Source organism: Rhinoderma darwinii, chromosome 3, assembly GCF_050947455.1.
Source record: "Rhinoderma darwinii isolate aRhiDar2 chromosome 3, aRhiDar2.hap1, whole genome shotgun sequence".
In the NCBI taxonomy this organism is placed as follows: domain Eukaryota; kingdom Metazoa; phylum Chordata; class Amphibia; order Anura; family Rhinodermatidae; genus Rhinoderma; species Rhinoderma darwinii.
The window spans coordinates 251,704,152-251,719,882 of record NC_134689.1 but is presented as its reverse complement, the minus strand read 5'-3'; the positions used below and the strand labels follow the sequence as shown (position 1 = coordinate 251,719,882).

At 44.9% G+C, this 15,731-nt stretch overlaps 1 protein-coding gene across 1 annotated transcript in view; it reads left to right on the top strand.

Moving 5' to 3' along the window:
- HCN4 (hyperpolarization activated cyclic nucleotide gated potassium channel 4) overlaps positions 1-15,731 on the top strand; it is a 200,975-nt gene that overhangs the window by 124,932 nt on the left and 60,312 nt on the right. Inside the window, exon 4 of the mRNA XM_075857742.1 lies at positions 9,911-10,129. Within this exon, the coding sequence (XP_075713857.1) occupies positions 9,911-10,129 (219 nt within the window). The remainder of the gene's footprint in view (positions 1-9,910; positions 10,130-15,731) is intronic.

Below are 15,731 nucleotides of genomic sequence, written 5' to 3'. Positions count from 1 at the left end.
GGTCCTGCATCTGCACAATGTGTCACTCCCAAGCGAGACAGAATTTCAGCTTTCAACTTTGGGTATTGCTTGGCCTCTTGCTCACTCAAGTCGAAGTAGGCTTTTTGGGGCTCTCCAGTGAGAAATGGAGCAACTGTAACCGCCCACCGATCTGCTGAATGTCTCTCTCTCTCTGCAGCCCTTTCAAAAATAGAGAGGAACGCTTCCACATCATCCTCTGGTGTCATTTTCTGGAGCGAGGCTTGTACTCTCCTTCCAGCACCTGTAGCTTCTGCCTGGACTTAAGGTTTGTCAGGCAGCACCTTTATCTGCTCCACCAGATTTTTATTAATCACCTGCTACTCTCTGAAGGTGGCTTGTGTAGACTCTAGAAGCAAACAATTTGTTTCCTGCTGGTTAGTATTAGTCTTTTGCTGCAGTGCATTAGCCTGTTGCAGCTGAACATTTGCTTGGATCAGCTGTTTAACAACTTCCTCCATGTCTGCAGTGTTGGACTTTTTCTTTAGCACAGCCGATTTAACCCAGGACATCAAACTGGCATGATTCTTGTGCCACTGCTGATCTTACTGTGCCCGCATTCTCCACCATTTGTAAGGGGGCAGCTCTCCGGATCGCTGTCTCCTAGGGTAGACAGGCACTTTTGGCACAGTAAGAACAGACTACAGTCCAGTCACAGTGTGGTACTACTGGCCTCAGCCAGTTTTATTAGGTAAAAAGCTGTAGCAGAAAACATATGAATACATAAAGTAAATCCTAGGCCGTCTGGCCACTAACTAAACATGCAGTTCCTAACTACAGAGAGCGGATCCTCAAGCTCCAACTCCCAAACACAACACCACAGTTTCTTTACTCACATCCAGCTTTCCCAGGAGCAGAGAGAGAGACTGTGAACTCTGCCTCTGTTTTAAAGCACACCTTAGCTGTGCAGGTAATTAGCCACAATGCAATACCTGAAGTGGCTAGTGGAATAGGAACCCTCCCAACTCTCCCTATTCCAACAGCCAGGCCCTTTTACACAGGTTTTCCAGAAAACGCTTGAGCAAGGAAAACACATTTTCCTTCTAGCTCCATTCCCTGGCTGTTTTAAAATTTATACAGTGAAGGAAATAAGTATTTGATCCCTTTATGATTTTGTAAGTTTGCCCACTGTCAAAGACATGAACAGTCTAGAATTTTTAGGCTAGGTTAATTTTACCAGTGAGAGATAGATTATATTTAAAAAAAAAAAAGAAAATCACATTGTCAAAATTATATATATTTATCTGCATTGTGCACAGAGAAATAAGTATTTGATCCCTTTGGCAAACAAGACTTAATACTTGGTGGCAAAACCCTTGTTGGCAAGCACAGCAGTCAGACGTTGTTTGTAGTTGATGATGAGGTTTGCATACATGTTAGATGGAATTTTGGCCCACTCCTCTTTGCAGATCATCTGTAAATCATTAAGATTTCGAGGCTGTCGCTTGGCAACTCGGATCTTCAGCTCCCTCCATAAGTTTTCGATGGGATTAAGGTCTGGAGACTGGCTAGGCAACTCCATGACCTCAATGTGCTTCTTTTTGAGCCACTCCTTTGTTGCCTTGGCTGTATGTTTCGGGTCATTGTCGTGCTGGAAGACCCAGCCACGAGCCATTTTTAATGTCCTGGTGGAGGGAAGGAGGTTGTCACTCAGGATTTGACGGTACATGGCTCCATCCATTCTCCCATTGATACGGTGAAGTAGTCCTGTGCCCTTAGCAGAGAAACACCCCCAAAACATAATGTTTCCACCTCCATGCTTGACAGTGGGGACGGTGTTCTTTGGGTTATAGGCAGTATTTCTCTTCCTCCAAACACGGCGAGTTGAGTTAATGCCAAAAAGCTAAATTTTAGTCTCATCTGACCACAGCACCTTCTCCCAATCACTCTCAGAATCATCCAGATGTTCATTTGCAAACTTCAGACGGGCCTGTACATGTGCCTTCTTGAGCAGGGGGACTTTGCGCGCACTGCAGGATTTTAACCCATTACGGCGTAATGTGTTACCAATGGCTTTCTTGGTGACTGGGGTCCCAGCTGCCTTGAAATCATTAACAAGCTCCCCCCGTGTAGTTTTCGGCTGAGCTCTCACCTTCCTCAGGATCAAGGATACCCCACGAGGTGAGATTTTGCATGGAGCCCCAGATCTATGTCGATTGACAGTCATTTTGTATGTCTTCCATTTTCTTACTATTGCACCAACAGTTGTCTCCTTCTCACCCAGCGTCTTACTTATGGTTTTGTAGCCCATTCCAGCCTTGTGCAGGTCTATGATCTTGTCCCTGACATCCTTAGAAAGCTCTTTGGTCTTGCCCATGTTGTAGAGGTTAGAGTCAGACTGATTAATTGAGTCTGTTGACAGGAGTCTTTTATACAGGTGACCATTTAAGACAGCTGTCTTTAATGCAGGCACCAAGTTGATTTGGAGCGTGTAACTGGTCTGGAGGAGGCTGAACTCTTAATGGTTGGTAGGGGATCAAATACTTATTTCTCTGTGCACAATGCAAATAAATATATATAATTTTGACAATGTGATTTTTTTTTTTTTTTTTTTATATATAATCTATCTGTCACTAGTAAAATTAACCTAGCCTAAAAATTCTAGACTGTTCATGTCTTTGACAGTGAGCAAACTTACAAAATCAGCAAGGGATCAAATACTTATTTCCTTCACTGTATGACAGGAACCTGGGTGAGATGTACACTCCATCCACTACTTTTCCCCTGGTCCTGTCACAATATATATATATATATACATATACACTACCGTTCAAAAGTTTGGCGTCACCCAGACAATTTTGTGTTTTCCATGAAAACTCACACTTATATTTATCAAATGAGTTGCAAAATGGCTAGAAAATATAGTCAAGACATTGACAAGGTTAGAAATAATGATTTTTATTTGAAATAATGATTTTCTCCTTCAAACTTTGCTTTCGTCAAAGAATGCTCCATTTGCAGCAATTACAGCATTGCAGACCTTTGGCATTCTAGCTGTTAATTTGCTGAGGTAATCGGGAGAAATTTCACCCCATGCTTCCAGAAGCCCCTCCCACAAGTTGGATTGGCTTGATGGGCACTTGTTGCGTACCATACGGTCAAGCTGCTCCCACAACAGCTCTATGGGGTTGAGATCTGGTGACTGCGCTGGCCACTCCATTACAGATAGAATACCAGCTGCCTGCTTCTTCCCTAAATAGTTCTTGCATAATTTGGAGGTGTGCTTTGGGTCATTGTCCTGTTGTAGCATGAAATTGGCCCCAATCAAGCACTGTCCACAGGGTATGGCATGGCGTTGCAAAATGGAGTGATAGCCTTCCTTATTTAAAATCCCTTTTACCTTGTACAAATCTCCCACTTTACCAGCACCAAAGCAACCCCAGACCATCACATTACCTCCACCATGCTTGACAGATGGCGTCAGGCACTCTTCCAGCATCTTTTCAGTTGTTCTGCGTCTCACAAATGTTCTTCTGTGTGATCCAAACACTTCAAACTTCAATTCGTCTCTCCATAACACTTTTTTCCAATCTTCCTCAGTCCAATGTCTGTGTGCTTTTGCCCATATTAATCTTTTCCTTTTATTAGCTAGTCTCAGATATGGCTTTTTCTTTGCCACTCTGCCCTGAAGGCCAGCATCTCGGAGTCGCCTCTTCACTGAAGACATTGACACTGGCGGGTACTATTTGATGAAGCTGCCAGTTGAGGACCTGTGAGGCGTCTATTTCTCAAACTAGAGACTCTAATGTACTTGTCTTGTTGCTCAGTTGTGCAGCGGGGCCTCCCACTTCTCTTTCTACTCTGGTTAGAGCCTGTTTGTGCTGTCCTCTGAAGGGAGTAGTACACAACGTTGTAGGAAATCTTCAGTTTCTTGGCAATTTCTCACATGAAATAGCCTTCGTTTCTAAGAACAAGAATAGACTGTCGAGTTTCACATGAAAGCTCTCTTTTTCTAGCCATTTTGAGAGTTTAATCGAACCCACAAATGTAATGCTCCAGATTCTCAACTAGCTCAAAGGAAGGTCAGTTTTATAGCTCCTCTAAACAGCAAAACTGTTTACAGCGGTACTAACATAATTGCACAAGGGTTTTCAAGTGTTTTCTAATCATCCATTAGCCTTATAACACAGTTAGCAAACACAATGTACCATTAGAACACTGGAGTGATGGTTGCTGGAAATGGGCCTCTATACACCTATGTAGATATTGCATTAGAAACCAGACGTTTGCAGCTAGAATAGTCATTTAGCACATTAACAATGTATAGAGTGTATTTCTGATTAATTTAATGTTATCTTCATTGAAAAAAACTGTGCTTTTCTTTCAAAAATAAGGAAATTTCTAAGTGACCCTAAACTTTTGAACGGTAGTGTATATATATACAAACGCACACACACACAATGCCAGGACCCAAGGTTCTGCTGGGAAACCTTGGGTCATGGTATTTATGTGGCTGTTACTTTGACACGTACCACCTATCTTAAACATTGTTGCAGAACAGTACACCCCTTAATGGCAACGGTATTCCTTAATGACAATGGCCTCTTTCAGCAGGATCACGTGCCCTGCCACACGGCAAAAAAATTTCTAGGAATGGTTGAAGGAACATGGCAAAGAGATCAAGGTGTTGATTTGGCCTACAAATTTATTAAATCTCAATTTAAATTGAGCTTCTATGGGATGTGCTGGAAGAACAAGTCCGATTCATGGAGACCCCACCTCGCAACGTAAGGCCCTTTTACATGACCCAATTTTTGGCCAAACGAGCGTTCATATGAACGCCCGTTCCTGGTCATTGCCCTGTGTAAACAGGGCAATGATCAGCCGATAAACTAGCATACGCTTGTTTATCGACTGGCTGACTGTATTGTTTATGCAGCATGAAATATTATCGTTGTTGGCAGCACATTCCCCCTGTGTAAACAGGCAGATGTGCTGCCGACATGATGGAAATGTGTGGGGATGAGCAATCGTAGTAACGATCACTCGCCCCATGCATTGCTCCTTGGGAGCAAATGAACACTGATCGAGTTGTCTCAGTGACCGGCACTCATTTACACAGCCCATTACAGGACTTAAAGGAACTTGGTGCTAGATACCTGCAAATATCTTGGTGCCAGATACACCAGGACATGTTCAGAAGTTTTGTAGCGTCCATGTCTCGGTGGGTCAAAGCTGCTTTGGCGGTAGGAGGGGGACCTACGCAATATTAGGCAGGTGCTTTTAATGTTATGGCTGATGTGTGTTTATATAAATATATACAGGCTTGGATTTGTGCTAAAATTATGTGTCAAAAATATGATAGACTTTACTACTAGGACCCGAGGGAGCACTCCATGACACTGGGATTCAAAAAGAGCAAAGAGAAAATCCATGTGTTATGCACCACCCCTTTAGGTCCTGTGCTAGGTGCAACGCAGTGTATCAGTTTTGCCTGGCATGTTCTTTGAAGGATCCTGCTTCACAGACGGACTATACCTCATGTAGAGAACAATAAAGTTTATCCATAAATATATACTATGAACATCTTATAATGCGGTAATATCTGTGACCTGAAATTAAGAGAGTAGTAATCTGCTCCAATTTGGTAATTACCAGTAATCAGGGGCATTGCAAGGGGTTTAGCACAGGGGGTTCGAAAAACATCTGAGTGGGCCCATACCCAGTGTGCCCCCCAACACATGTTTACAACTGCAGAGGCGCATCCTGCGGGGTCAGGCTTATGTAAACAGTTCCATAAATAGTTTGCTGTGTTATTCTTCCAGAAGTGAATGGGTGGAAACACTGTAGCATAGCGAGCTATGCTGTTTCCATAACTGCTATGCTGTTTCTGTAACTTCCATTCACAGTATAGTGCTTCCCCACACAGTATAATGCCCTCATAGTGCCCCCACACAGAATAATGCCCCTATAATTCCTCACCACAGAGTATAATGCTTCCATAGCGGCGCTCACACAATATAATGACCCCTTAGTGGACCCCATACAGTATAATGCCTCTATAGCTGCCCTCCCACAGTTTAATGCTCTTAAAGCTGCCCCCCCCACACACACACACACACACACACACACACACACACACATACACACACACACACACACAGTAGAATGTCCCCATTGTGGCCCCCACACAGTATAATGCCCCATAGTGCCCCTATATAGTATAATAGCACCATACTGCCCCCACACAGTATAATGCCCCATAGTTCCCCCACACATAGTAATGTTCCCATAGCTACCCTCCACACAGTTTAATGCCCCTATAACTGGCCTCACACAGTATAATGCCCCAATAGCTGAATCCATACAGTATAATGCCCCATAGCTGCCCCTCTACAGTATAATGCCCCCATAGCTGCCCCCACACAGTATAATGCCCCCATAGCATCCCCCCATACAAAGTAGAATGCCCCTATAGTGCCTAATAAAAAAATAAATACTCACCTATACCATTCCTACGTCGAGTGAAAGAGATTTCCCTGTTCCTCCGGTCTGTGCTATGAGTGGCTCAGTGCAGATAGGCACGACGACGTCTCTGCATTGCGCCTGTCTGCGCAGAACCGCTCATGGCCGGTGTTGCACATTGAAAGTTGGTGCAGGGAGCTGACAGCTCCTTGCTCTAGCATTAGATTTAACTATATCTGCATCCTGAGGATACAGTTAAAACCGAGACCTGACATTGCAGCCCAGCCCTCCCCTGGGCCCCACCATCTTAGTGGGCCCGGGACCACCACCCCCTGCCCCCCCCTGCTAGCTACACTTCTGCCAGTAATATATGATTGGTGCATAACAATAGCAATGAATATTAATGCCCAACAATGTCTCTATAAGTAATAATGCATGCACTTAAAAAAATATCTATTTAAATTATACATAGAAAGATACCACTTGTTATAATGCACAGGAATATATTTCCACACTTTCCCTTCTACAACCAGAATCTTTCTTCTCTTTACACTTGTTATACTGAGTTGTTCTTATCTGCTCTTGAAGGCACTATCCTTTCTATTCACTCCTAATAATTTTAGAATATAATACATAATTACTTAACATTTGAATTAAAGATTAGATTGGGCTTTTATCCACTATGCAAGAGCATATGTGCAAAAAGGCAATGGGGCCCCCACTTTTTTACGTCCACCCTTCTCCCTACAATACGATCAGGGTCGGCCTTTGGGGTCTGCGACCTGTGCCATCGCACAGGGCGCATCACTCCAGCAGGTGGAAGGGGCACTGCGCTGGCTCCCCTCCCCTGCTTGTGTTCCTGAAGCGGTAGTTACGCCGAGAGCAGAGAAGGAGCGCCTGGAGGGAAAGGCAGCCGAAGAGTCGCCAAGCCCAGGCGCTCCTTCTCTGCTCTTAGCGTAACTACCACTGTAGCAGCCACAACGGCTGTTACAGGGTCTGCGGCATGAGGTGTCTGCACAGCCACCCCCATGCCCGTCGGCGCAGCTAGCAGCCGTTGTGGCTGCTACAGCTGTAGCGACCCCACATTCAATAGTATCTGCGTTCTTAGGATATAGATACTATTAAACACTACAACAGAGCAGGGAGGTATCTCCCCGCTCTGCCATTTACTAGGCCACTGGCCGCTCAATGTCACTGGAACACGCCGGCCTACGCAAGGATTTAGTCGGAGGTGTAAAACAGCTCCATTCGTCGCGGGATCGGGGCCTAGGTGTGTATAACGTTTTTGTTTTATTTGTTAAGGAGGCACTGTCTACAAGGGGGTGGTGGGGGGCTCTATGTCACTGTCTACAAATGGGAAGGTGGGGGTTGTATGGCAGGTTCTACAGGGGACAGTAACTACAAGCTGGGCTGTGTGTGGCACCCACTGGAGGGGGACATTATACTGTGGGGGGCCACTAAGAGGACAGTATACCGTATAGGGGTAAAACAGGGGGCATTATACTGTGTGGGCACATTTAGAGGACAAAATACTGTGTCCTTAAAGGGGTTATAAGATATTATATTATTGTTATACTGTATGGGGCAGCTATGGAGGCATTATACTGTATGGTGGGTCACTAAAGGGACATTATACTGTATGGGGGCACTAAAGGGGCATTATACTGTATGGGGGGCACTAAAGGGACATTATACTGTATGGGGGCACTAAAGGGACATTATACTGTATGGGGGCACTAAAGTGGCATTATACTGTATGGGGGCACTAAAGGGGCATTATACTGTGTGGGCGTCACTAATGGGACATTATACTGTATGGGGGTCCCTAAACTGACATTATACTGTGTGGGAGGCTTTCTACTGTATGGGGGGCACTATATAGGGCATTATACTGTTTGGGGGCACTATAAAGGGCATTATACTGTGTTGGGGCACTATAAAGGGCATTATACTGTAGGGCTGGCATTATACTTTTGTATGGGGCATTTTTTTGATGATGGGGTGGGGCGCCAAAATGTTTTTTTTGCACGGGGCGCCATCTATCCTAAGGCCAGTCCTGAATACGACACTGACTACCTGGATCCACTTTAATTAGTCCAAAGAACAAATAAAGCAGAATAGGATTGATAAAATCAATGTAACTATTTGGTAGAGGTGAATGGCTAGAATAGTGAGTTCTGCTTTTGAATCCATGTTTCTGCCATTGATTCTGTGAAATTAGATATTTTCACAGTCTACGTTCCTAAAATGTTTTTTTCAGGATAAGCATTTATGTCATATCAATTAAATATGCCATTAAAGTCTGAACAGTCAGGCTCTGAATCCTGGGACCTCTCGATGCAGCAGCAGTGGCCATATTGCAACTCTGACTTTATTTTAGGCATCGCTGGCGTGCAAGCAGTCAGACCCTGACTGATCAAATTTTGATGGCTTAAAGAGGCTCTGTCACCAGATTTTCAAACCCCTATCTCCTATTGCAGCAGATCGGCGCTGCAATGTAGATAACAGTAAAGTTTTAGTTTTTTTTCAAAAACGAGCATTTTTGGCCAAGTTATGACCATTTTTATATTTATGCAAATGAGCCTTTCTTAAGTACAACTGGGCGTGTTTAAAGTTATGTCCAAGTGGGCGTGTATTGTGTTCGTTACATCTGGGCGTTTTTACTTGTTTTACTAGCTGGGCGTTGTGAATAGAAGTGTATGACGCTGACGAATCAGCATCATCCACTTCTCTTTGTTACTACCCAGCTTCTGGCAGTCCAGACACACAGCGTGTCCTCGCTCATCTGACGCGATGAAGTTCCTGTGGGAGGAAGTGAGTGACGTCACAGCGTGATCTCGCGAGGACACGCTGTGTGTCTGTGCACTGCCAGAAGCTGGGTGGTAACGAAGAGAAGTGGATGATGCTGATTTGTCAGCATCATACACTTCTATTCACAACGCCCAGCTAGTAAAACAAGTAAAAACGCCCAGATGTACACACACAATACACGCCCACTTGGACATAACTTTAAACACGCCCAGTTGTACTTAAGAAAGGCTCATTTGTATAAATATAAAAATGGTCATAACTTGGCCAAAAATGCTCGTTTTTAAAAAAAAACAAAAAACGTTACTGTTATCTACATTGCAGCGCCGATCTGCTGCAATAGGAGATAGGGGTTTGAAAATCTGGTGACAGAGCCTCTTTAACCATAAGGCATATTGTGGATAAAATTATTACTTGAGTTTTTTGTTAAGCATATTTCATCCAGTTGCTTTAAGACATAGAGTAGATTTGTACTACTAAAGGACACTGAACGACTTATTTATCTGGTCGTGCATGAAATCATTCACTACATGACAATAGCACATGACAATAGCAACAGCACTATGATAAATAACACCTTTTTCTTAAGACAGCTGTCGTTGCACAAGTTGAGCAAATTTGATTCTGTTTAGTTTGCGATGTTACAAGTGAATTTTTTTTTCTTTTCTCTCTGTTACAGAATGCCTCTTGGGGAAAGCAATATTCCTATGCTCTTTTCAAAGCCATGAGTCACATGTTATGCATTGGGTATGGGCAGCAGGCGCCAGTGAGCATGTCAGATGTCTGGCTTACAATGCTGAGCATGATTGTTGGTGCCACTTGCTATGCCATGTTCATTGGTCACGCTACTGCACTTATCCAGTCCCTAGATTCGTCACGGCGCCAATATCAGGAAAAGGTACCTGGACCCTTTAAATGCTCCCTCTCTCTAAGTAGTTATTCATTTTTCTATTTGAAGCCTAATTATGGATAATTGTTTATTTTATGGAGCAGATCGATCAATTTAGTATGTGACTGTTAATATGTATTGAGCTGTATTTACACTGATATTTCAATGACTGAATACAATTAGAATTGAGAGCAACTTGTTTATCATCATATAATTTTATAAGAACTTTGAAATCATACATAAAATGGCCACATATCACGGAAGCAATATGCATTTTAATTACTGCAGTGATGTGCCTAGTTATTTGCTGCCTTGAGCAGAAACTGAAATATTGTATACAAGTGATAGAAGATATTTGTAGATTAATTATTCACAACACACAGCAATTGCTGCTTGAGATAGCAGCCTCAAGTTGCCTCATTTTTCTTTTATTTTTCCTATATAGAGGCAAGCAATGCAGTGCCACTGCCTAGGGAGATGGCATGTTCATATGGTGTTCATGAGTTCATTAAGGGTCTAGTCACTCAGTGAGGCCAAATAGTAATTTATTGCTGCAATTACCCAAAAACTGCTGCGTTTTGTTCTGATATTGCAGTAATCGCGTCAATAAACTGTGATTTGACAACACCTTGTGCATAGACTGTTTAAGGCGGGGCTTGACAACGCATGGTTTGTTGGCACGGCTTACAGCATTGGGACCCCAGGATTAAGGCCTCAGGCCAGACTCCAAAATTTACACCCCAGATCAGACTCTATTTACTTACTGCTTCTTGCTCTTCTTCAGCAACTCTGGGTCATCTTTGGCTCTGGTCACCATCGCTCACAATGTACTGACACTGCCCAGCATCAGGACTTTCTGTGCGGCCTCACCTGGAGCCAAAGAAGACCCGGAGCTTCTGAAGAGCCAAAATCCATGAGTGACATTGGCTGTTATCTATTGTATTATTGTATTAAATGGCCAATTTAAAGAAAAATTGTGGCGGTGTAGTTTTGGGGGAGCTCCTGTGGACCCCCTAAACCTGCCCATGCGTTTGCAAGACACTTCTCGGGACGAAATATGCTGGGATTCCCATTAAAAATTAGGAACTGTTCCGGCAAAATTGGGACTGTTGCCAGCTACCCAAAATGTAAGAGCGAAAAATTTCATTATTAGAATGTGTCTTTCCAATAGTTCAATTTTCGTGAACTTTTGCTGTGGGTACAGAGAAACAAAGGACCCCAGAGTATAATTTGGTCTCTTTGTACTGTAAAAACGTTGGTGTTTGAACCTGTTCTGGTGTTTTGTTTCTTTTATAAAGTGCTAAAGGTATCAAATGTTGGTAGTGCACTTACAATTTACATTCAACTTCACATTTACCTATAGCAGTGTGCTGCAGCTTCACCATCTTTCAAGGCTTAAAAATCTGTTTAGACCAGGAGTCTAAATACAGATAGAAATGTAGTGCAACCTGATAAAATTTATGTCAAAAGCTCATAAACTAAGATTTACCCGACTGCCAGATTCAGGGGCCAAAATTAGAGGTCTCCATTCCACGCCATCTGACTCAGTGACAAACATTTCTTGGGGAAAGCCTTTTGCCCCATGCACAGGACTGTAGATTTCATTTGTAATTACGGTCCGTAACTACGGACCCATTCATTTCTAAGGCCGACGGATACCTTTCCGTATATTTACGGGAAGGCGTCCGTGCCGTAGAAACCTTTCGTAAAAATTAGGACATGTCCTATTTTTTTATTTTATGGACCATGCTCCCATACTTTATAATGGGAGCACGGCCCGCAAATGCGGATGACTGTCCACAGCCGTTCACCGCCGGCCATGCCTGTAATCATGGACCATGATTACGGGCACAATCGTCTGCATCGGGCCTTAGGAAAGAGAGTAATGACCGACTGTGAGCAGGGTGGCACATGATTTACTCCCCTGAGGCCTGCCCGAATTTTCACTGGAAAAGTTCCTGAGTTAGGTCCCATGCACACAGCCGTAATTTTGATCAAAGTACAGACCGATTAATTTCTATTGCCCATGGACACCGTCCCGTAATTTTTATTTTTATTTTATGGACCGTGCTCCCATACTTTATATTGGGAGCATGGCACGCAAATGCGGGTGACTGTGCGCGGCCGTAGCAGAAATCACGGACCGGCATTACAGCTACGGCCGTGTGCAGGGGGCCTTAGTCAGTAAGACCACTGCTGGATCTCGGTAAAAAAAAAGCCAGTAAGTCACTGGGGGGGGGAGAGCGGGGTGTCAAATCTTTAGTTTTGCCTAGAATTTTCCTTTAACATCTATTCCTTACTTTAGATCTGACCAAATTCTGTGCAAATTCTTTTGATACATGCAGAAATACATAATTGCTTCCATGCACAGTATCGAAGTACCATTGCTCTATATTAAGCTATAAGGACATTTTCTAAAATCACATACCACCACCCAGAGACTGTTTGTGGGAACTGCATGGTATTCTGAAAATGTTTCCTATGTGAGCATGTATAACCTCACATACAAACATATAGCCAGTACATATCCAAACAGCTAACAGACCACCGAACAATTATGCAGCTATTGTTTTAAAGTAACCTTAAAGAAGTGCCACGTAACCATTTCTACCCAAATAGAAGTATGCACAAATTTTTTTATGGGAAATAGAATATTTTATTGTACATTCTGCCCACATCATAGTGCGACACGGCATAGGGATATACAAAGCAAAAGGTATCAATACTTTAGTACCACATAACATGTCTTCACTTACTAGTTCCACACAGGGCCGGATCTTTCGGCGCCCCACCCCATCATTAAAAAAAATGCCCCATAAAAAATTATAATGCCCCTTTAGTGCCCCCATACAGTTTAATAATAATATTTAATCATATCATATATTACAACCCCTTCAAGGACACAGTATTTTGTCCTCTAAATGTGCCCACAGTATTATGCCACCTGTAGTACCCCTACACAGTATAATGTCTGCTTAGTGGCGCCCACACAGTATAGTGCCCCCTGTAGACAGTGCCATAATCCCTCCACCTCCTTTTTGTAGATCGTGCCATACAGTCCCCCACCTCCCCTTGTAGACAGTGCCCCCAAACAAAAACAAAAATTGTACTCACCTAGGCCCCGTTCCCATGACGAACTGAGCTGCTCCACGGCATGATCCTGTAGCCTAGTACAGAGTTTCCCAACCTTTTCGGACTCGAGGCAGCACTGGAAAAATAAAATTTCCTCAGGGCCCCCCTACCAAAAATTGTTTCGAGAAAGACAGAAAACGGCTAAGAACAAGCACTACACTCGTAGGGTATGTTCACACACGTTTTTTGTAAGGCAAAAAGAATCTGCCTCAAAATTCCTTCAGCAACTGACAGCGTTGTTTGACCTTTTTTTGTGTTTTTTCTTAAGCTGTTGAAGCGAATGCAAAAGACGCAGGAACAAAATCTCCAAACGAACGCCGCAGGTATTTTCTGCCTCCTATTAATTTCAATTGGAGGTCAGAGGCGGAAACCACTTGAAAACCATCAGCCCCCCACTCACAGTAAAATGACCATCAGCCCCCCACTCACAGAAAAATGACCATCAGCCCACCACTCACAGATTCCCCCTGTAGGTAGCGCCATACAGCCACTTGTAGGTAGCGCCACACAGCCCCTTGTGGGTAGCGCCACACAGCCCCCTTGTGGGTAGCGCCACACAGCCCCTTGTAGGTAGCGCCAGACAGCCCACTTGTAGGTAGTGCCAGACAGCCCCTTGTAGGTAGCGCCACACAACCCCCTTGTAGATAGCGCCACACAGCCCCCTGTAGAGTGCGCCACACAGCCCCCTGTAGGGAGTGCCACACAGCCCCCTGGTAGGAAGTGCCGCACAGACTCCTGGTAGGGAGTGCCGCACAGACCCCTGGTAGGGAGTGCCGCACAGCCCACAACCCCCTGGTAGGGAGTGCCACACAGCCCCCTGGTTGGAAGTGCCACACAGCCCACAGCCCCCTGGTTGGTAGTGCCACACAGCCCACAGCCCCCTTGTAGGTAGTGCAAGGACTATGAAATGACCCTGAAAGCTGGCAGGCAATAGACATTCAAAAGGACAAGTGATAAATCCTTTCAGCTAGATTAAATAAAAGTTATATCTTAGTTTATTTCCACACATTTATTTGATAGCCGGGAAAGCTGGGTATTTTGTGTGCTCCTGCACAGTTGTCCTTTTTTGTAGGTAGTGCCACACAGGCCCACAGCCCCCTTGTAGATAGCAAAACCCCCACTTCCAGTATAGATAGCGCCACTGTAGCTCCCTGAAGGAGCGGAATCCCCGTGTTGTCGGGGATTCCGCTCCTGGAGCGCTCCTTGATGTCTCTGTCCATATATGGACAGTGACATCAGGGAAAACTCCTGAAGCGGAATCCCCATTCACAGCGTTGCCGGCGCTGTGACCGTCGATTCCACTCCAAGAGAAGCTCATGCCGTCTGTGTCCATGACATCATTGGCTTCTCCTGGAGTGGAAACCCCGGTCATAGCGTCTGCAACGCTGTGACCGCGGATTCCGCTTCAGGAGTTTCCCCTGATGTCACTGTCCATATATGAACAGAGACATCAAGGAGCGCTCCAGGAGCGGAATCCCGGCCACATAGGGATTCCGCTCCTTCAGTGAGCTACAGTGGCGCTAGTAGATAGCAGAGCAGGGAGATACCTCCCTGCTCGGCTATAGTGCCGTCGCTACCGCTATAGCAGCCACTAAGTGAAGAAGCGCCCGGGCGGAAAGGCGCCTAAGGGCGGATTCAGACGAACGTGGTGTTTTGCGTGCGCAAAAGGCACTTAACAGCTCCGTGTGTCATCAGCGTATGATGCGCGGCTGCGTGATTTTCGCGCAGCCGCCATCATTATGACACTCCGTTTGGATGTTTGTAAACAGAAAAGCACGTGGTGCTTTTCTGTTTACATTCAGAGTTTGACAGGTGTTGCGCGAATCACGCTGTTCGCACGGAAGTGCTTCCGTGTGACCTGCGTGATTTTGTCGTGAGTTTTACGCAGCGCAAAACTCACGGACTGTCTGCACTGCCCCATAGACTTGTATAGGTCCGTGCAACCCGCGTGAAAACCACGCTGGTTGCACGGACGAAAATCACGTTCGTGTGAATCCGCCTTTAGGCTGGTCCTGGGTGCAGTTAGCGAGTGGCACCTGACACGTAGGTAGTTGCAACAACGCGGGGCACACACCCGCTGGCGCCCCTCTTGCAGTGTGGCGGCTGGCACCCTGTCCGACTGCACTGGTCGAACGTATCTAAGGCCGGCCATGGTTCCACATAGTGTATAACTCTACAATATCTGTACAATACCAGATATTGCTCCTTTGGAACTGTTTTCCCACTCTGGTTGATTCTCATTGGCACCTTCTACACAACCCAGCACCCAGGGGCACATAAACCGCCAGCCCCCTTAGCTACACCCCTGTGCAGGAAGGCACAGAGCAGACATGCACAAAGCTCAGCTCTTCAAACTTTTTTGTGCACCCTACAACATGTGGGACAGTAAGGGTATGTTCACACGCAGTGGTTTCAGACGCAATTCGGGCGTTTTACATCTCGAATTACGCCTGAAAAAACGCCCCTAATACGCCTACAA